Source organism: Aphis gossypii, chromosome 1, assembly GCF_020184175.1.
Source record: "Aphis gossypii isolate Hap1 chromosome 1, ASM2018417v2, whole genome shotgun sequence".
NCBI lineage: Eukaryota > Metazoa > Arthropoda > Insecta > Hemiptera > Aphididae > Aphis > Aphis gossypii.
Window position 1 is genome coordinate 67,109,644 of NC_065530.1, and position 24,540 is coordinate 67,134,183.

The 24,540-nt window shown below is 23.7% G+C and overlaps 1 protein-coding gene across 5 annotated transcripts in view; it reads left to right on the plus strand.

The window, feature by feature from the left end:
- LOC126555831 (uncharacterized) overlaps positions 1–24,540 on the plus strand; it is a 96,648-nt gene that overhangs the window by 57,230 nt on the left and 14,878 nt on the right. For 4 of the 5 annotated variants that reach the window (XM_050210711.1, XM_050210712.1, XM_050210715.1 and 1 more), the window contains 3 exons: positions 10,006–10,121; positions 10,190–10,322; positions 19,862–19,932. In XM_050210711.1, the coding sequence (XP_050066668.1) occupies positions 10,034–10,121; positions 10,190–10,322; positions 19,862–19,932 (292 nt within the window). In that variant the 5' untranslated portion in view covers positions 10,006–10,033. Of the gene's footprint in view, positions 1–7,146; positions 7,389–10,005; positions 10,122–10,189; positions 10,323–19,861; positions 19,933–24,540 lie in introns of those variants that run through there. The other variant, XM_050210714.1, reaches the window with a different exon arrangement.

The window sequence follows — 24,540 nt, forward strand, 5'->3', positions numbered from 1 at the left end:
TACAATGACTTACTCGACGAAAAGCACTTGACACCTATTGAACAGTACAATGGTTAACTATTTCCCTGCAGCTTTTCTTAAAATTATTATTTAAATATCAGCTTATGGAACTTTTACTATATTGTTGTTATAAAATGTAAATTAAGTATTTATTTTCTAAAGTTAAAAAAAAGTTTAATAGAAAAAGCGCATGGCATGGAAACTTCATTATCACGATTTAAAATACCCTAGACACATTTTGTACTTTGTATTGGATGTTGTAATTTATAATTTAAAGAAAAGTTTTATATTTGAACTTGAGTAGCCTTTCATTAAATATACTTTTTTTTTTTTTAATATGTTTAATACCTATAAAAAATGTGTAGCAACCTATTTAAAAATAGGTTATTTTCTAAATCTTTTTGAATTAATTCAGAGAATAAAATATGCAAAAAATATAAATATAATAATAAATTTTAAAAATATATATGTATTTTAAGCTGTTAAGCGTAGGGTTTTAATTTTTAATGGAAGTATGTGAAATAATGAAATAATAAATTATATATATTGCTTTAAAAAAAATGTATATATATATATATATATATATATACATATATATATAGGTATATAACAAATAAAAGTTCACATTAGAAACGTTTGTTTTTCATCTTTTACGAATTATGAATAAAACATATATTTTGGTAAAGAATTATATATTTGTATTTTAAAACAAATTAAGTATAAATATTTCACTTACTATTTACTATAAGTTACTAGTTAATCATTTTATTGTTACACATTAAATAAATAAGTGGAATGTTTTTGATTTTATATTTATGAACTTATGTAAATACGTGTAGATTGTAAATGTATGCGTGTTCGGTTTTGGTATAAAATGATACCAAAAGTAAACTGTAATATTTTTTTTTCATTATTTATTACTCGGAGATTTATAATTGAGAAATTATTTAGCATTTTTGATGTTATACATACACTTTATTTTTGACAAAATGTATTTTGTAATGATTTTTTTTTTTTTTTTACAACATAATGCGTATAATTTATTTTTATTTTATTTTTTTAATACTTTTTATAAACTTTTGTGAACTGTATACTAGATTGACGTATATAGTGTTAAAAATTGCGCTGTAAATAAAATATATAATATATACCTAATACTTCGTGTGATTCCTACTCGGTATAAAAGTATTAAGTACAAAAGTAAACAGGTACGTTTCCGTGAAACTACGGGAGGGATAAATTACAAATTACGGCTTATAATGGTTCTGCAGACGACTAACAAGGTCAAGTCGGCAGTATGTTTTATTCATACCTCAACGTGCTCGGCTAAGTCTGTTCACAAATGCATGATTAATAACGTTGGTTTTTAGGCGCCAACGTTTTATCGTATGCAATTTAAACCTAGGATGATGTCGCAAAGCCCACGTGTAATACCTAAGCAACGAGGAGCCTATAATAATTCATTGTAGCTCACTAACGGTCATAGAATTTGCTCCGTTGGTTATCCGGAAAACTTTTAACGGATTGTCGGACGGTGGACATAAAAATAGGATTACTCGCATTATATTAACTCGTGTGCATTGCGATCGTCTATATTAACGGCGTATATAGTGTATACCGTGTGCTATTATACTTACTGTATCACGATAGTTTCAATAAATCTAACTGAGATTTTTATTTACAAGCATATTGTGATCACGCAATAAAACACGCCTGTTTAAACTAATATATATTACATAACAACGCATATGCAGAATAAATGATAATTTGCGGAGGGTTTACTTGAATATTAAGATTGAAACGGTATGCATGTGTGTGTGCCAAAAGCCCACTATAATTTTAGTAAACACTAACTTGACAACCTGTATGGTCGTATATAAAGTATATTATCAAACACACGTACATAACTCACCTTCGTATTAATTATTCTTAGTAATTTATTGTATATTGTACAGCGTTTAAGAACAATGAATACAATGTTTAATTAATTAATCGAGTAAAATATTGTTCGAGTATTTATTCGTTTGCGTAGTACATAGTTTACTTATTCTATTTTCGTATATCGAGAATGCTCAGTATTTGAAATCCTATTATTCAGGCTAAAAAGTAACATATAGATATTTTAACTTATATTTAATTCACATAGTGTAATGCTCGAAATACCCTTTGTATTTCCTACCGAGAAATTATGCTATGTTTACGGTGTTATTTCATATTTATTTAAGGCCAACTTGTTCATATTTATCATTTAATTATTTTAACAAAACATTTTATAATACGTACGAATTGAATTAATTTTAAAAAATATAGCAATTAAAAATTTGCTAAAAATAACAGTAATACCTGTAAAGGTTCCAAATTACCTATGTCTATTTAAAAAACAAATGATGCTAATCCCACAACAGTTATTTTCGATAACATAGATTTAAATAAACGTTTTACACTTTTCTTTACATACTTATAAATTTATTAAGTTTTACATATTATTTAAAAAAATTGTTTATTCTTTGTTTCTAAATTATTTATTTTTTTAAGCATTTTTGAAATATAAGATATTTAAAGTCTCTAAACTTTCAATTACAGCGAACAAAATATAATTATATTAAAACTAATTGTTAAACAACAAAAATTTTGATGTGTCGCAGGTACACTCTTAATAGGATAAACAAAAATAAATAAATAAATGAATTAATAACAACTAATTTTAAGTAGGTATTTATAAAGTTTAGAATAAAGAAGGTTAAGCTTTGTGAAAACTATTTTATCTCAGTTTACGATATTATATCACACCACACCATCTCCTTTGTCTAAACTTAAAGTGCATAATAATAGTTAGTAAACTGTTAAATCAATATTAAACTATGATATATATATATATATATATATATGTTATATATATGAGAGAGATAAAAAAAACACAAATCATACTTTGTTAATAGATATAACAAAATGTCACCAACAAACGTTACAACCTAATACGTACAGAAAAAAAACAGATAGTGTTAAGTATATACTATATTATAATCAATATCGACTAAAGAAAATATATAGTATGCATGAAATAGCGAATGTTTAAATATTAGATTTAAATCTATTATTATAATATTTATAAGTATTCAAGAAACTATGTTAATCTTAAAAATATTATGTTTCATTTTTCACATTATTTACTGATGCAGTATATTAAGAGAATACACATGATATTAATTTACAGTGAACTTTCAGCTTACATAATGCTCGTATATTATATTACACTATTGCAATATGTATACTACTTATGCATATAGTTCTGCAGAAGTATTCCTCTCAAATAAGGGACGAAAAATGTATTTTAACTTTATTTTTCTTCAAATACTTAACATAAAATATTGTACACTATGTTATAAATGTTATGATAAAAAATATTCATAAAACTTAAATACTGGTGATTTTTTTTTTTTACTAATTCCGTTTATAATGCATAAGATGTTTTCATTTTCATCATAAAATGTAATAAAACCTTTTAAAGTCACTGAATATTCCTGTAACGAAACTGACTCTTGGATGTTCAATCAAACGTTAAAACAGTATTACAAATATTTTCAAACAGTATATTTATTCGTATATACATCTATTCAATGTTTTTATAACACATTTTCAAACGTAAGACACTCATTTATATGAAAAATAAAAGATAGATATTTTTTATCATGTTGATTTTTACATATTCTTTTTTTTAGTCAAGCTTTTATAAATTATTTCATAATCACAGCTAAAATATTTGTATTCAAATATTAATATATATACTTATCAATCATTGAAATTTTTTATAAAAAGATTACAAAAAATTTAATAGCATATACAATGTGTTTAAATTCAATTATATTATATCATTAAAATTGACTCGAAAAATTATCGTTTAACATTAAAATAATTATCAAATCATTCAAATCTTACCTTTTTCTTTAAGGATTTGATTTCCTATATAATTATACAATAAATTACATAAAATGTATTTTTATTCTTTATGTAGTATATTTATGACAATATTATATTAAATTAAAATTGAAGTAAACTACAAAATAATTTGAAAATACAACGGCCACCGGAAACTTGATTTTTTGCTTTGTTATTCGTGCCCGACTTGTTTCGAACAAATAAAGTATTATAATATAGTGTATGGGTTCTCGATAGTAAGCTATTTCCTTTCTATCTTGTTGTGTATATATTATAAAATATTGAACATAATAAAAGTACACGGAGAGCAACGGACTATAATAAAATATACTACGAGTATCTACTACAGTAAATTAGCAAAACCCACTTCACATAACTTAAATATTTAAAAAGAATACCTAATATCTAAGTTTTTAAAATATAATAAAAATATTACCATTGTATAAGTTTATAACATTATAAGTTATAACTATACACAACAATCTAATCCATCGTGCACGAGGTAAACAATATGTACGTAACATAATTCATACATACTTATTTTAATAATATTAAATTTATTTATAATTGTCGACTACAATTATTTGGAAATTTTGCTATTCTCAATTATACTTGGTATTTATTAAAAATACTTGAATAAAAAAAAACATATTGATAATATAATGTCCGTGGAAGCAAAATAGTGTTTTGTGTATTATTTTCTATGTTTCAAAAAAAAAAGTAATACTTAACGTAAACCTTAAAGCAAAAAAATTGTTTAAATATAATTATTTAAGAACAAATGGTATACGATCAATTTAAGTTGTACTATTTTTAAGCTTAAAATTTAAAATTTAACTACACATTACGCAGTAATTGGCACTAAAAAATAAATATTTTTGATTTATTACATTTTTATGGTAATTATTTCAAATTATATTTTATTCTTCACAGTTTTTCATCGGATACGTTTTTGGTGAGTCCCTGTAATAATAATAATAATCAAATACATCGTTCATTTATTTTTATACCTTATTGTTCTAATGTTTACTTTAATTTGTTTAATAAAAATCTATTTTTTAATTCATTCAAATTAAGAAGTTAATGAAAGGTGTTTAAATATTAAACATATAATTTATATATCTATCTATACATATATATATATATATATGAATAATTGGTTTATTAACATATTTAGTTGCTATTGGTTTCAGTGTGATAAATATTAATGGTAAATAATGATGCATTTATAGATAAAATGTGTATAAATTTGTATATTCTAGTTGTATAAATATAATGAATACATTCTGATATTTTGATTATATTTCAATGTGTATAATTTATCGTGATTGTATCTTGTAAAGTTTAATTATATTTCACTGAAACAATTTTTATTCGAAAAAAAAATGTTTCTTAATGATTTGAAATGATTTATTATAGCTTAAACCTAAAATGTACTTTAGCGTTGCTTTTTCAGACGTTAACTGCCCATTAAGATCACGAGCAATAACAATATATTTGTTTTTTTTTTATCTTGAACGCACATGAGCTTTGTACCTACAACCTACGTTTCTTTTAATTTATAACATTAACTGTTGTACACGCGATGTTCAACATTTTGAAACAAAAAACTTAATTCACAACACTGTTTTATCTTACAGTTTTTAAGAAACTTATAAAATAGTTCATTAGGTGCAATAATATTAACCTCTAATTATTTAACAAATTGCAAATTTCTTTAGTCCATAGTTTTTTTACATTAGTATTTTAAACTATCAATATTATAAAAGCATAGCTCAATGGAAAATAGAGCTAGATATTTTTCTAATTATATCAATATTTATTGCTAGCATTATCTTTTACCGAGGTAAATTTATTGAAAAACAAGTACAAATTATTATACACTATACAGGTATTATATCAATTATTGATAGCTATGGCCTGATTATTGAATAATACAATTACTATTTTTATTTATTTTACTAAATTAATTTAATCAATTTGAATGAATAATATTTTTCTAATTGTAAAATTAACATAATTTTTAAATCTTCTGAAGATATTATGATATTTAAAATAAGTCATTCTATAGAATTATTTTAGAAGAATAACCTATGATCAAAATATGTTATACATATATGTAGGTTTGTGCTATTAAATATAGTGTAAGTATGCCGATGATACTGAGTTACAGTTATATCATATTTTGTGAATTTAAAAAATATAGAACAAGAAAATATATAGATATTATATACATAATAAAATACTTAATGTTCTGGTGTAGTTTTTTTTTTCATTTTGTTTTACTATAAAACAAAGATATAATATAGCTTAAAATAAAATTTTAAACAGAAGTGTATTTACAATGATATTTTTTAAATGTTTTTTTTTTTTTTTTTTTTTATCAGATTATTACAAATCGTAAAATTTGATTCACTATACTTACTTACAGAATAATAAATTACATTATTTATTGCATTGTGCATACAAATAGCCAATATTTGTAAGACAGTTTTATCCGGAAAATTAAAAGTTAAATAAAATTATTGATTGCTATTATAAGCTTTAATTTAGAGTTATACATTTTCAAATCAATTACATTTTTACGCCTATTAGCTTTATATTACTACAATTGTTTAGCGAAATATAGTAAGTATATAAAAACAATAAATAAAAACATTCAGTACTTAATGTAGTAATAATAGATTTAATAAAAGATTTAATAAATTCGAGTTAAACATCAGTTGATAAATATAAAAAATACAAATACATTAAATTATAGCTATTAATAATACTAATATGTACTAACATATTTTAACTTAAAATGTTCTCATTTAAATAAAATCGAATTTATATTGCTACAACAGATTGATAATTCTTATAAATGGCTTAAATAATCTAAGTATTTGAAAATTATATGACTATATTTTAAAATATAGTATACTTGAGAATTAAAAAAATCACTATTTTAATAAATACACTAATAGAAAAGAATAAGTGATGGTTAAGTACGTTTGTCACCTTGTATATAATACATCGTCAACCGGCTTAAACCATTTTTGACGTGCGAGATTTTTGTCAGTGACGAAATATAGGTATAGATACCTACATATTTTAATCTCGTTCTACACAGGGTCTATGCAGTGTAGTGCGAGTAAAAATAGCAACCACTTTAATAATAATGTACTAAAAGAACCGTTTATTTTTTGTTTTTGGCAGTCTAACCGACAAAGCCGATAAGAGCGGTTGTTCTACGAGACGCGCGTAATATTATATTTCAATAATAATAACAAAGTATAGGAATATTATAATAATATGTATGTTGTGAAAATGATAATGTTATCGATAACGGTTATAGATATAATAATATCGCGATGAAATATTTTTTTTTTTTCTAAATCGTTTAAAATAACGATTATCTTGTTCGTTTGATACCTATAGAAAACAAAACCGTTCGAAGAAAATGCGTGCAGGTATGTACACAGGACTCAATTTAAAAACGTTCTCCATCACGTTATTTTAAATCCATCGAGAATTGATACGTTAACACGTTTATTATATTATTATACCCGCTATCCAAATCGGCAATAGCGTATTCAGTTAGAATTGTATATACTTGCCTCGTGAGCTTTTTAAAATTGTAATTATACGGCATTTTGTACTTTTATACGGTCATGCCATAAATCCTTCGATGCGTAAACGCGAAGTGCGGGAATAATAAATGTGACGGAAAATAACATTTATTATTTTGCACGATAATATTATGCGTATATATAAATACTACACCTATTTTTACTTAGTCAACAATTATTTTTGTAATGCTTAGATTTAAGAGTTTTATCGTTTAAATCGTATTAAATATAACGAAAATATTCATTACTCACTTAATTTATTTCATAAATTAAAATATAATATTATCAAATAGCAACAACATAATATTATATTATCTACAGTATATATTTTACATTATGAAACTAGATTATATCATGTTTATATTTTCGTTTTATTTATTTTATTTCAAAATAAATTAGACTAATGCAGATGTTATGCGTATTTATCCTATTAAAAATATACAATTATTAGATATGAGATATATTAGATTGCGATATCTTAAAGAATAAATATTATATCTGAATTTGTATTGTATGATATAAAACGTTTGGTATATTATAATGTATCAGAAAATATTGTAAAATATTTCTTATCGTATGATGTGAAATGCAGTTGTATGTACAAACTGCACTGCTACTACAATGTTTAAGTTTATATTTAGTTAGGTACACAGCGTTTGTAAAATATCTAATAATAATTTTTTTTTTTTTTAAATTTGGATCCGTAAAGGTATATAAAAATAGTTGATATGTATTTTATAAAATACAAATGATACATGTATTCCCGATAAAATTAAATAAATAGTTTTGACCCAAAAAACTTTTTATTTCTATTATTATATATACGTTTTAGGTACTTTCGCATTTTGTTTACTATCGATGCACTGTGAACATATTTTAGTAAATATTGAATTATATAGATTATATTTAAAGTTTTATTGGTTTTTGTAGATACACACGTAAAAGTTGAAACCCTCAAAATATAGTGACTTCTCAACTATCAAACAAAACCATATAACGGTACCAAATGAATTCGTAAACGTAATTAAAAATCCAGTATAATATTATCGACAACATTTTTTTAGCTATATTATACGATTTACGGCTTGTATGCTGTTTGTAGAATAATAATTTGACTGTATACTGAAAATCATAAAAAAATAGTGTACCTACCTTAAATGCGACCATGAAGGGGAGAAGGTTACAACTCTTTTACAACAATCGATACTGCAGATAGCTTGCCTTTAATGATGCCTCTGAAAACCAACCACTAGAATTTTCTTTTAATAGTAATAACATTATTTTTTTTGTTTTATTCAATGACAATTTAAAAATGTTTTTACTGTAGATTACAAATACGTTAAAAACCTCAACCCCATCTCCTAATGGGATGATCATTCTAATGCCCCTCCCATAAAAAAAAATAATATTGCACTGTTACAACTTGATTACGAAGGTTTTTTGAGTCGTATATTTCTGTAGCTAGTTCAATAATGTTATTTAAACCGATTATACATTCATATTTCTTTTCAGTGAATATTATGTTTAATTACAATAGTTCAAATAAACAAACGCTAAGTGTATAATTAATAGAATGTGTATAATGCATAGTATTTTATTATATTATATTACTATTAATTATTATTACCACATAACATGCTTGTAAACACAGTCATGTGGTTTAACATGAAAATACCAAAGAAAGTGTCGACTGAAAAAACGGTGACATGTTATAAACGTATTCAGTTGCCAACGGTGTACGCATAAAATATTTCAAAATATAATAATATATTTTCATTAGTTTCGGTTTTAGTGGTTGTTTCACCTGTTTAACAATTTCGTCGAGAGGTATAATAAAGGATAGACTTTAGCCACAATACAACAGTGATGGGTTTCCGTATTATACATTTTGGTACCTAACAAGAGTATAAATTTTGTTATAGCGTAAAACGTTTTTTACATCATATAAATATAAATTATAGCTTATAAAACTCGAAGTCTGAAACATATACGTTGAAATTTATAATGTATTTTTCTGCCATAAATTATTATTATTTTATTATCACTTTTATTTTATTTTTTTTTTTTTTTTTTTTTTTTTTAGGTATGATTTTGTTTACATTAACAACAAACATATAACGTTCAATTTTTTTTTTTATATATAACATGTGGTTCATTTGAACACAGTTGAGTGATAAAGACGTCACAGTGCATGTGTCTTATATCATCGTATCGATATTAATAAAATTATGTTGCGTAAAATAAAATATATTATTATAAACATTAAATTTTAGCCTATGATTTATTTATTTTTAAATATTTCGTGATCGAAATATAATAATTCAAATCCTTACTTTTAAAAAACCAAAATCAAATACATAAAATTCGTTATGTAGTTACTATTATATAAAAATATAAAATCCATACATTATATTATGGAAAATTCGTTAGTAATGTATTATTATTATTTTTGTTTTAGAAATTTGTAACTACCACTTGTCGTCATAATGTCTACAAGTCAAAGTGATTCTGGATTTCCAGCTGGAATAGATCATCAGAACAAAAAGTTCACCACCATAATTATTTATCCAACGGGTAAGATTTCAAATGTAAAATTCAAAGAACGTAATAATCTTATATGCAAATATATTTTATGATTTCAGTGACTCCAGAGAAGATAATCATACCAATGGTATCGTGCATTTTAGGTTTTCCGTTGTTGGCGCTAATGGTAATATGCTGTTTAAGACGTAGGGCCAAATTAGCGAGAGACCGAGATCGTCGAAGAAATTTGGGGTAAGTCTTATTATAATTATACGGTTACTTTTCATCATACACTAAGTATATTATTGTTAAGTTATAATATAAACATGACAATGTTTTTCGATTTATTCATTCTAACGTACAGAATATAGATACATAAAAGTAATATTTCTTTTTAAAATACAAGAAAACCCGATTCTTACTGATACATTGGTGGCATATATTTAAATTTGAATATCAATCATTTTTAAAGGTTAAATAAAATAAGTATTGTGATCCACGTACAAATGTACCAATGCGGCGCGAATCTATTTCATTAAACCACTTTAGTTGAGACTTAATTTAAATTGTATTCCGTATAATAATCATAAAAAAACTTTTTTTTGTAAGTAATAATTATTTTCGTTTATATGTTTTTAAAGTTTTTAACGAGGTGACATTGGAAATTGTGTTATTAGTTAAGAATGACGTTATAAATTGTATTGTTTCTCATACCCATTTATTGCTGTTGAACAATAACCCTACAACGATATATTTTACTATAGAATATAAGTGAGTATAGGTTATAAGTCAGCCATATAAAGCCTTTATAGCATCTATCATGGTACACTACACAAACATATTTGTAATTTTACATTTGAAAGGAAGGTCTGGCTGAAATTATATCTTGACTACTCCACTATCGTGGTCAGCTGTAACGCTTAAACCAAGTATTATATACATAACATAAATATATTGTATCGCAATTAGTTTTTGTCGTGACATCTAAATTATTGTGAACATTTAAACTGACAGCGTACGTTAATTGAAATTTAATATTAATTGCGTCGTTATCATTCTGAATTAATAGGTATTATTTAAGAAATTTCATAAAATAGTGTCTTTAAGAATTTATTTCTCTCGTTTTACGTTTGATTTTCAAACGTAAATTATTGATAATTAAATTTTTTTTTTAATGAATAATAATATACCCATAACATGCATATTATACTCATAGATAATACAAATACAAGTATAGGTACCTATAATAATAAACACTAATTACATTAAAAATAAAAATTACTATTACGATTTTTTTATGGTTCTGAATTTTATGACATTTTCTCGCTTTATTTTAAATTTATGTAAATGTATTGAACCTTTAACTGTTAAATTAATTTTATATATTATTATAAACTATTCGTAACTCTAAAATACAAAATATTTTTCAATATATCAATTTCAAGTAGAATTATCATTAATTTAATAATATCCATGATTGTAATATTATATTAATTTTAATAACACATTAGAAAAATAACTATAAAATTAGCTATAGGAAATAATTCGTTTTAATATTCAAACAGAGATTAATACAAACCACTTTTAGTTAAGAGAACAATTTTATTAATTCATAATATTAAACTTAAAGCAAATTGTTTATTTTTTGTTTTTATTTTTGGACATCATTTGTTCGTTATCAGTATGTTTTTCAGTGTGTTTACACAAAATGAGCAAAATTAATTCCATTAGCAATAATAATGAAACGTAAATAAAATAGAAATAGTTGTTGGTGTTTTGGATACAATAATAGAAAATTAAATACTCGTTTTTTTTTTAACGTTAAACATTTACAATACAAGTGTAGAATGCAGATTGAATTGTATTAAACTTGTGGATGATGAATTGTCGGTTTCAAAATGATTCTCCAATTTGAAACAGTATTATAATCAAGCTTACAAAAATGTTAAATTCAAACTTAAATTTCTGATTATTGAACGATTTTAACACTTAATCTAGAATCTAACCTAATTATATAAATATAATTTATATATATATATAAGTTTAAATAATTTTCAATGTACATTGTGTACATTATATAATTGATAATAGTAAAAAAACTATTTACAAGCTATATATCTTGAAATTTCACAAAAAAAAAATTGTATGTATTTTCATATTATATGATGTGGTTTTATATAAATTAACATATATAATAAATTTAAATCGTTATAAAAATTACAACTCAGTAGACATACATGTATTTTTAGTTCTAGGTAAACCTTGTGAATCATAGGTGTTTATGGTTTGTATATTATTAATCATTAAAAATGTTTTTTTACATGCTCAAAAATCAAAATACATAATTTGTACCTATACAGAATATATGGGTTATAGAAAATTGAATAATAGTACAATATGCTAAATTAAATTTTAATAAAATATATTTTAAGCTAATACTGGTAATTAAATATTGTCCAATAGTTTATTCAAATCATAATGTAATAATTATTTTTTAATACAGTGCATTTTTAATAATTAATTAATTTGTAATGCGAGCTCAGCTATAGTAACTCCATAATAGACATTAAAAGTTCAAACATTTGATGTATAGCCTTTTTAATATTTAAATAATTTAAAGGTTAACTATTTATTTATATCAATGTAATTAATTTTTATTGTTAACTTTTTTTTTAGTTTATAATATAATTATTTAATAATTAAGGACATTTTTATATCTTAAAATTAACTATTCTTTTTCCTTTTTCTCATGAATAATAAATATTTATATATTGAGATTTAATAATACAATAATACATGTTGACACTAAAATACCATACATTTATATTTAATATAAAAAAATCGTGTGACAAGAGTTACAGCTTTATGACGTCACCATTAACTGTATAAATATATAATACATAATTTAACAACAAGTGCCTTGGTTATTCGAAAACTATTTTTTTTTTCAGAAAAGCTTACAATTTTTAAAAGCTTAGTCATTTTACTTTACCAAGCTTGCAGTACAATTTCATAAGCCCTTGGATTTATTTATAAAAAAATATGGAGGAAATAAATTTCTATCAGTTTTATTATTCCATATTATTTGGAACAAAGTCTAATTTATTCTTGGCTACGTCTCATCGTTTGTTTTCTTTACTTGTCAATAGTGTAGGTCATAACTTATTAAATTAAAAATTACTTTGTTTAAAGTTGACATGAAACTATTTATATAGATTGATTCTTCAAATGAGTGCATTAAGTTTTAAAGTGAGTTAAATCGTTTAATTACTTGATTTAAGGCTTTAGGAATGACATTTAATTTCGATAAGTATCGTATCATGATATATAGTAAATCTCAAATTCCTATAATAAACACTTATCACTGATTTGGTTGTAATATTTTACGTATTTTGTTGTATTTTAGATATTTGTTTCAAATTTAATACTTCGCTTAATCGATGGCCTCATATTGAAATTATCTATTGCAAAGCATTTAGAATACTTGGTTGGAGAGAGTTTATTCTAATGTAAAACTTGAAAAATCGTTTAAAGCTTTTTTTGCTCTTTTTTTTTTTTTTTATTTTATTACTTGGAATCCGTCATACTGATTACGACGCTTGCTTAATATTAAGAGCCTAATGTAAGTTTTTTCGTTTCACTTGATTTTATTAGATGTTTCCTATGCATCTCAATTATGCAGCCGTTGATGATTTCTTTGAATTATACTATTTAGTTTATTGCAGAGAAACTTAAGAACTAAAATCCTTGAATAGGTTATTGTACATTAAATTCACTACTACTTACTTTCATCATTAATAAACTTAAGGTTTTCATAAAAGCATACCAGCTCCCGCACAGTATTCTGTATTCCAACTTATACCACTAACTATCTATCAAATTAACCCACAAAGCGTCTTAATATGTTTAATGTCATTATAAATCACCATTTTGAATTTTCATAAATTATTATAGTAGCTATTTCATTGTATAATATATTATTTTTAGGTTAAAAATTAATTCATAAATATATAGTTACAGAATATTAAAGTATTAATACCTGTGTAAATACAATAAATGAATATTATAATATTATATGGTTATGACTATGGAAAATAAATTCTACTCGTTAGCTATCTATTTGCTTTTTCAACATGCATTTTGATGTCAATCGTGTGTATGGTCATATCATCAAAGTTACGATATATAAAAGAACATAATATTATTATATTCACCTTTTATAGTGATTTGTCTTATTATACAAACTTATAATAAAAAAAAAAAAACTACAGAATCGTATTTTGTCTATAGATGATCAGTGATTATCTATAGATGAGGTTTGTGAGGTTTCCTTTTAAGCGTATACGATATTCGAAGTAGATTTGATAGATCAATAATTTTATTCGAGTATTATATAATATATACCACTGCATAGTATTTTAATGAAACGAATTTAATCCTTTGATATTATCACAGTGTACATCTTCGATATATACGGTTCAATACATACCTAGTTTGGATATGATAATGTCTGTTTTCGTGTACTCGTCATCTTTGAGTGATCGTGTATTCGAGACACGTGTTCATCGCCATGTCAAAATTAAGAGCTTTTATTTCTTCAATGGTTTTGACAAGCTCGTTTTATAAGTTGCTGTATGCCAGAACGACTTATTGATGTACCATTGATTTGTATTCGCAGACATTTGTAGTTATTATTTAGTCTTAATTATAAGAAACATTGTTGCTGTGTGTAAATTTGGCTAGAATGATATTTTCTGACGATTAGACGTTGTCAATATGAGACGGTAATTGAAGACAATCAATATGTGGCTGAATAAAATAAATCGATCAAACTAAAAGTGACCTATACAAAACGGCATATACTTTATAATTATCATAGTGTATTGATAATAATATAAATTAGTTTATAGCTGATGTGGTAAAACCTGCGATCACCTAGACGAAAATCTTAAGAATGGCATACGTTATATTTGATAAATTACTGTTAAAATAAGTTTTAATTCTTGAACCTGAAAATATAATTAATATTATAATATAATACATGAAGTACTTACCTAAGTCATCGGAATTAATTATACATGACTTGCAAAATTGAAAATATGCATGATTTGATTTTTATTTCTTATTAAAAAACAATTCGCAGCAATTTACTATAGCCATAAGCTCTTAAATATGACTAAAATTACTTAACACTGTATAGTTAAGAATATTATTTAAATGTAATATATTTGATTAATATAGAATTATATTATTTATTGTAAACAAATTAACTAGAAAAAATAATGCAGAGTTGGTTCTCTGTTTTTTTTTTTTATTTATTTATAGCATAGAATCTATAGGCAGGCATTCAATTAAGACAATTCGCATATACTGTATTCTCATTCGTGGAATAATTATTAATGCATTATATTATTATAATATTATATTTATATCGCTTAACGTTTTATTTTTGAATTATGCACCTTTGACGTATTTTATGTAGTTATTAAAGTAATTTATTTCACTTATCAATAATTTGTACCTATAACACTATATCAATGTGTATATTTCTCAATTGATTGAAATATTATATTTGTAAGATGGTGATAATAAAGCATGAGATGCCATTAAAATGTATTTTATGCATTAATTGTCGATGTTTCTGCAACTATCAAAGAAATATTGTTTGATTTAACAATCAGTAGAATAGTTGTCAAATTACTTTTTTTTATTCACCATTATAGTCATGGTATCAATTTTTACTGGAAACTGATTTCTATTCAAACACGTCACCTGCAGATGCAACGCAAAGTATTTATTTGAGAAAAGATTTACGGAACAATAGACAAAGTCCACGTTTACATCCAAAGTGAAAGCACATTATCAACATCACAAAGACAGTTCAAAAATAAATTCAATTTTGTCAGGTTCTCGGGGAACTCCAGGAAATTACAAAACTGTTCAAGTAGCTAAAAAGCTGCAACTTTTGACTTAGCAGTAATGAAATGCACACATAGACATAAAACATACACACATACAGTCTATAATAATGAAAAAGTTGTAGGGTATAGTGAGAGCGCAGGGGTTTAGGTCGATAGAAAGTAAATAAGTGGATGTACAAGATGATACGACAAAAGTCACAAAATCGACATATTCTGTTAAGAACTACTGGAAAGTAGAAATAAATATTTTACCTTGTAGAAATTATTCTTAGACAATTTATTTTAACTGAACTGAGTACACATGGGTATATATCTAACAAAATGAGAATTCGTCTGTGTAAAAAATGATGATTTTATTATTATAAGACAAAGCATATACAATGTATACAATATTAAATATTAAATAGACTTAATGTGAAAATAAAGACAAAATCAAAAAATGTCTAAATGTAACGTCATTTTGATCAAGTGCTCACAGTCCAGAAATAATAAATATTTTTATAATGTAAAAAAATTGATGAAATTTCAAGAATATTATAATACTAAAAAATATATTATATTTATTTTTTAAAATAACTGTAACATAACAATGTTATACTTTATTCAATCATAAATAAACTCATTATGATTTATTTGAAATTGTATTTCTCAATAAATTAAAAAAAATAGTAAAAATAAATAAGTACTAAAAGAATTATATTAATTAAGGCAATCTGGAAATATTATAACATTATAATATTATAGGTAAGAAAAAATATTATATAAAAATTAAAATGATAAAGTGAATATAATTGTATTTATATATATTTATGATATGCTAGTTGTTGGGTATAACACTATTAATGGGTTTTAAATATCAACCATAATGTATAAAAATGATAAAACAGCGATTAAAACCAATAATAATATATTTTTGTGTAGAAAAGTACATTTTCAAATACATTTCGCTTGGCATAAGCGTATTATAAATATTATTATTTATGGCTTACAACTTTAAAATGGTAATATTCGTTTGTTATTTATATTACTGAATTAAAAACACTATACAGTTTATCATTTTTTATGATTTTATTTAGATGTGAGTTATAACTTTAAATATCTTTGATCGTTCTACATTTAGTAGTTTTTCTAATATTTTAACATATGGAAGTAATATAAAATCACATAATAACTTAAGTGTTCAAAAAAAAATATTAGTTGATGGTTTTTGAATTTGTTTATCTAATTCAAGGCGTTTAAAAACATAACATTAAAATATATTATAGTTTTTACAATAATAATAAAGTTCCGATGTTGTGCGCTGTAGTGAATGAAATAAAACAAATTTCACGCAACAAGTGGTCTTTGAATTATTCTATTCTTACATAAACGATGTTCCAAATCAGTGCCCAACCTTTTAATATTAAGATGTGTTTAAAATCTATATGCTATAGCAACATAAAAATTTGCAATTATGAATTATGCTTTATGTTGATTTTTTGACAAAAAACATTTACATTCTTCATCGTTGAAAAATAAATATCTAAAGTATGAAAAATTAATCTGAGCTGAAGAGACATTCTGTCAGTATATATTTCTTAGTAAATATTATTAATTATTATATACTTATAGATACCTTTTTATTCATAATGTATTTTTTTTTTTATAATCGATAAAATAGGTAAGAGTAATTTTTGCTAAAAACAAACCACATATTATAATCAATAATATTTATTATAATATTGTTTAATAGGTACGTATCATATAACTATATAAGTCAATATTGATGTACATGACGTAAAACTTAGTAAAAGTTATAAAAATTTTCGTAGTATAAATAGCTTAAAATTAATTTAAAAATGATTTTAATTTATAATATTAATTATAAACGTATCAACGTATATTGAAATAAATTTACGTAGTAGTGACAATATTCAAAACCCTACAAATAGTATTTTTTGAATAACAACAGAAAAAAAAATTAAATTTTTCGTTTTAATAGACAATTCTGTCCATATTTTAAATTGAAATGTCCGTAGAAAAAATATTGCATATTTATTTCTAATATTTTTAGATTTAAACTTTATTTTTAAACCTCACAATCAAAGAAGAAAATGTTATTAATTTAAAATTGTACAAAATTATTTCTTAATTTTTGTGATTTTTATTTGTATTATTACATAATATTTAAACTATTATAAGCGTTTCGTATGTAATACCCTCACAAATATTTTAATCAAGTGTTGTTGTGTGCTAAGTTTCGAGTCCTGGTTATCCAATGACCCATATTTATAGTAATATAATAACAGTGAATATAATGATGTATACATTATTATGGTATATCGGTCATATATCCGTGTTTATCTCTAATATTAATAACCACTAAGAGGAAGTTCACCTGTAGTTGATATCAAGTGTATGATACTATAAACCAGAATTATACTTTACTATGTACTAACAAATGGATCTATATTGGCAATTATGCAGTATTTCCATGAATTCAATCGTAGTTATGAGTGTTTATGATATTTGTACGGGGTTTTAGGTTTAGATAGGGTGTATCTTGACGATTTTCCAATCACTCATTTATTTCGTTATTTTAACTGTCAAATTCTCCGGATGTAACCTGTATATTATACAGTGTCATATGTACTATGTAGCTGCAGTTGATTTGTGATCCCATTAAATATTAGTGGACTTGCGTATAGGTATTATAAATAAAATAATTATTATACACCAACAACAATAGATATTATTTTTTAATGCTCTTATACGTTTTTATCATTTACGTATCTTTTTCTATTCAAATGAATCTCAATATTATCATTTTGATGCATGAGAATATTTTTATTATACTTTATACTCTGAGTAGAACGATGAATGTATTGATTTTACAATGAAGTGTATTTTTTTTTATTTTTTTATATATCAATGTATGTGTCCAAAAAAACTTTTTCTAACTGAAGATTATCAATTTCGAGGGTTGTTTCTGGTTGAAAATTTGAACTATTGTGTTCCTCGGAGTTAAAAAGTTACAAATATTCATTAAAAATTTGTCTTTGATGATTAGACAAACCCCGAAAATGAGTTAAATTCGATTTATATTAATATAAAATAAAAACAATAATATTTTTATTTAAATTTGCATTTTTAAACTAAAAAAATAAAATACAAAAGAATATTATAAAATAAATATTATCTGTTTAAAACAATTTAAATAACATAATAACTGTTTAGTATACGTTTTATGTGTTTTGTGTAATTTATAACTGAGAAGGTCACTGTAATAAAGAATAATATTATATCAAATTTGAACTCAACAATGAAAAAATGAAATAGATAAATTAACATGGTCTATTTCTAAAGGTTGTTTATTATTTTAGTAATTGTTTTATTATTTATTTTTTAATGGATACCCGATTTTATAAAAACTTGAATTTCAAAAAAATATTATACAACTATTTTTGATATTTTTAACTGATGTATTATAAGAAACAATCTGGGTTAAGAGCACAATGGAGTACATTATATTAATTTACTTTTGTTAAAAATGTTTAATACGTATATTCATTATTTTTTTAACCATATCGATCGAACTATAGAAACGAGTATAGCTTAACTATGTAAATTTGTTTTCTACAAAACGTCTTTTTAATTATTGCTCTCATAATATTATAATTAGAATTTAAAATGCAAGTATAATGATATTTTATGTGGTACATTTTTCGACTTAAGTGCTGTATATTTTTTCCTCTCAGTTTAGAACTTTTGAAAACTGTTGTACCTACTTTTGTAGTTTTAACATTATGTTGGACTTAAGAATATCCATTCAGATTCTTCTTTCTACTGTTATTTTATTTGATATTAATCCAACCATCGTTTACATTTCAGATTTGCTCGAGCGTGTACCAGCGACCAAGGAGTGATATCTCTGGCAAGGTTTAGTCCAATGCATAAAATCGGTAAGCATAACTATAATAGATATACGTATCTTTTAATAATTGTTTAATCGCATTAGATTTCCTTAATGGTTAAACAATAAATTTAAAATGTTATGTGATAAAACAATATTTATCTAAATTTACAAACTATAGCTGTTAAAGATATATTATTATTATTTTTTTTTAAATATAATAATTTATACATTTTGGTATCATATTATTATTATATACATATTATAAATATTAAGAGGATGTTGTGCCCACATGTTTTGTTTCCGTCTTTTCGTTCACTAGTTTCAATTATGTGCTGTTAGTTCTGATATCAGAGTAAATTTAACAATTTACAGTTTAAAGATAAGATTATTGTATAAGGTTCCACGTAGGCTTTAGTTGATATTATTGTTTTTAAGTAAGTTATAATCTCTTACATACTGCACATTTTAAAATTATCATAACTCAAAAATATATAAGTATCTACATAGAGATCGCATATTTTGGCGTATATACGTTCTCCAATAAACAGTAAAGAAAAAAGAAATTATTCATAAATGTAATAAACCATTATCATTTCCGGTTCGGATTAAGTATCGCTTAACATTTAATAAATTAATAGTCCTTTATATATGATTTAGTGGCCCGTGATTGGTTCATTAAATTTTATTGCGATTCATCATACATTTTATTTTAATTATTTTATTCGATTGTATTATTATACAGTGTACCCACTCCTTTCTTGTATACAATGTCAATTTTTTTGCAAAATTTGTTCATCTTTCACAAAATTTTGTTTTGCTTTAGATTTTTCCTCAATTCTATCCAATTTATTTTTCTACATCAATACTTATTTTTCGTCGAATTTCATCTATCGACTACCATTTTATTGGATTGTTTTTCTCCACTACATATTTGAATCTGTAATAATGCTCTCGAAAATATTATGTGTTCGATGTTCCTCGTTTTATATCTCTTCATTCACATTCAATATCTCTAGTGAATATAATACTTTAATTTGATGTAGTCTTATACGTTTTCCCAAGCCAATCTTTTTTCGTACTTTTCTGTAACTTATATAATTACATTCTAAAGTACTTAAGTAATCAATTAGCTTTTGGCGAAACAACAGTTTTGAAATAGTTTATAATTTCATTAATTGCGTGTAATTGAATAGAACTAGTTCTTCAGACATAATATACAATGACTTAACCTATATAATATTTGTAAAATATTGTAATACCCAATTATAAATTTAGATGATAAAATTGTGTAAATATTTCTCTTTTAAGTTAATTTAAGTTTAAAAAGCGATTAAAATATATTTTAAAAAATATTCCTGGAAATTTTTCATCGTACTTTTTTTCCTAACACATGACCTCTACCTTAATCATTTTCATGCCTGCATAAATGGTTTGAAAATAATATTATAATTTGTACTGATGTGAATTCTGTTTATAAAATTATATACTCATGGCTAGATATTTGGTTAAATTTTGTTAAAGGTGACCGCACAATTCGCATTTCATATTAAAACAAATTTGTATGTTTACATCACTTTCTTGTATTAAGGTTTTTAAAAATACTTTTCTATATTTTATCAAAAATACTTTCTTATTTGCAATAAATTAATTAAAATTATTAATGTGAACATTATTATTTTATTAGAACTATGTTATTTTAGATTTTTAAATATTTACTTAATTTAACTAATAATCCTTGTTAGTTATTAACCTTTTTTTCTGATACTACCTTCATGCATTATGTTTATTATAATATAATATATACAATATAATATACTATTATATATTCTACCCGGTGTACGTGGACGATAAGAATGTACTTTATTGGAGTAATCAAAGTCCCTATCACCATTATAGGTAACGAAACTTAATAGGTAAACCATCTACCTATATATATATATAATACATTTAGGTGTATAGATAATATACTATATTATAGTAATTAATATGACTAAAGTCGTCGTTCATTCGTATATTTTCGAATATTAGTCGCTTATCCTTATCAAAATACGAATTACTTTACATCCTTATTATAAATAAAAAATAATCAATGTATAATAGTTTATAATATTTGTAATGATAATAAAAAACGAGTCATACTGACATTTTAAATTTGATAAAAATAAATACATAATTTGAACTAAAAAATATATTTTGTATGCCTATAAAATTATATAGTTTAGAAATTAAAAATTGTATTAAAATCGAATGATATCTAACACATAATTTTTAAGAAAATATTCGATCAAAACTTCAAATGTCTCTAATATAATAAAAATTGTTATTTAACTAATCAACTAAAATATAAACGAATTATATTAACCTATATTTTTTTGGAAATTATTTCACTTTATTAAAACTACTGAGAAAAAAATCTCTTTAAATTTAAAGTGCCAACAAAATTTAACAAAACTAAATAATATTTCCAATATCTATATAAGTACGAGGTATCATCGCTAAACTTTAAGAAGTATTCATTTTAATGGAAAAAGTAATAACAATAGACACAACTATACAAAAGTGACTAAAACAAATATAAAAAATAGGTAAGTATAATATCTTTGTAACAAAAATATCTTACTCACTAGTTGCTCCATAAAAATGTAAAATAATATGTATAACAAAAGTCGGTGAAACACTTCAGAAACTAAGTTAAACCATTTTTTCACACTATTAGACCATAATCTTTGAATATATTAACTACCATAACAAATATATTTTTTTTACTTTTTTATTTAACTATACATTTTGAATTTGAAAATACTATTAAATTTTAACAGTAAAAATGTTTTTACACATTATATTGAGTATATTTCATGCCAAATTATTATTTTAATATACTATAGAGCTCGGAAGTTGTAGGAGTTGCATACAGTTTTATATGTGCTCGATTTATAGCACACTAAGCTAGAAATCCCAACAATACAATAAATCGAAAATTTAAAATTCATAATATTTTGCATATTTCATCAATTTGAAAGAAAACGTGCATATTTCATTGATTTTCATACACTTATATCAAGCACACTTAACATTTTCTATAAAAATTGATTTTTTTTCTTATCCTACCTATGTAATTTAAACAATATTGAATATAAAACTCGATATTTGTACATAGATATTTATTGTCACAGTAAATTAATAATTAAAGGGCAACGCATGACGCAATGTATACTTAATCTTTATCGTTGTGATAAATCGAAATACTTGTATTATGTTATCGGCAATAATATATCGATCTAACATATCGTAAACCTATTTATTATTTATTTGTTATTGAATTTGTTGTATACACTGTACAATTGATATTTTACAGTATTTGAAAGCATGTTTTACAATTTGTTCGTACATATTAAGTGACATATGCATGTATATTTTAATTTTTAGCTCTTAAAACTCCCAAGCTCCATAAATATATCATATCAGTCTAATTGTTTAATTGCAAAATACCCAATTCAATCATTGTTTTCATAAATTTGGGTATGGAAAAAATGATTTTATCGAGAAAAATAAATAGTTTTTAAAATATTTCGGACTTGCATTGCCTTTGTATACGATTTGATTATGATACGCTATAGATTTTTTGCACACGCTGCAAAAAAAAATAATAAGTGTATAAGATACAAAATATCCGCAGAATTTAAACATTGCTTTTCATAAAAAAAATTGAAAGTACCAACCCGAGTTTTATTTCAAGTTGACATTATTAAGTCATGTGAACGTGTATTTTCCAAATCTGACGCCACAGTATTGATTCGTAAAAAGCATTTTTTTTTCAAATTTGAATTCCAATTTTCGACATGATCTTTACCGTACTATATAAATATGCACTACCTACATGATCAAACTTTATAGTATTAAAATATCAGTAACGTTTCTCAAAATCACTATACTATTTTTTTACAATCATATTTTCAACTTTTTGTGTATACGCTCGACTATACATTTCATCCATGTGATCTTGTCGTGACTTTACAATAATAAAAAATTCACTACAGTAAATAAATATGTACACATAAAATATTACATTTGGTGTCGAAAATATTATAACACAATATGATATACTACTAGATATTAGGTATAGTACCTATACGTTTTCCATATTATTTGGTAACAAATAATTGGGTTTATTTAAATAAATAATATATTATTATAGGAGGTATTGTGTATAAATTAAATTGTTTTTTTCGTATAATAATATGCCAAGTAATCAAAAATGATAACATAAAATGCATTAAAAAAAAAATACGAATTAATTATGGAACGAATAATTAAATAAATCGATTGTATATTATTAACATCACATCATTTCACTTGATATTCATAAATTCGAATATTATAATTATTATATGAATAATATTATATAGGCGTCCGTCTGCTATACAAAATAAAATTGCTACGTGATATAAAAAAATCACACAGTGTCGATAATAATACAAATAATAATAATAATATTGAATCAAAGTGAAAGCAGACGATAACAGAAAAAATAATATAATACTAATCGTGTCTATCAGCTGATATCGCATTACCGTGACCGCCGACCGTTTACCACCTTGATTTAACCCACAATAATGTATTCGACGTTGACTGTTGACCCTTGAAAATTGATGAA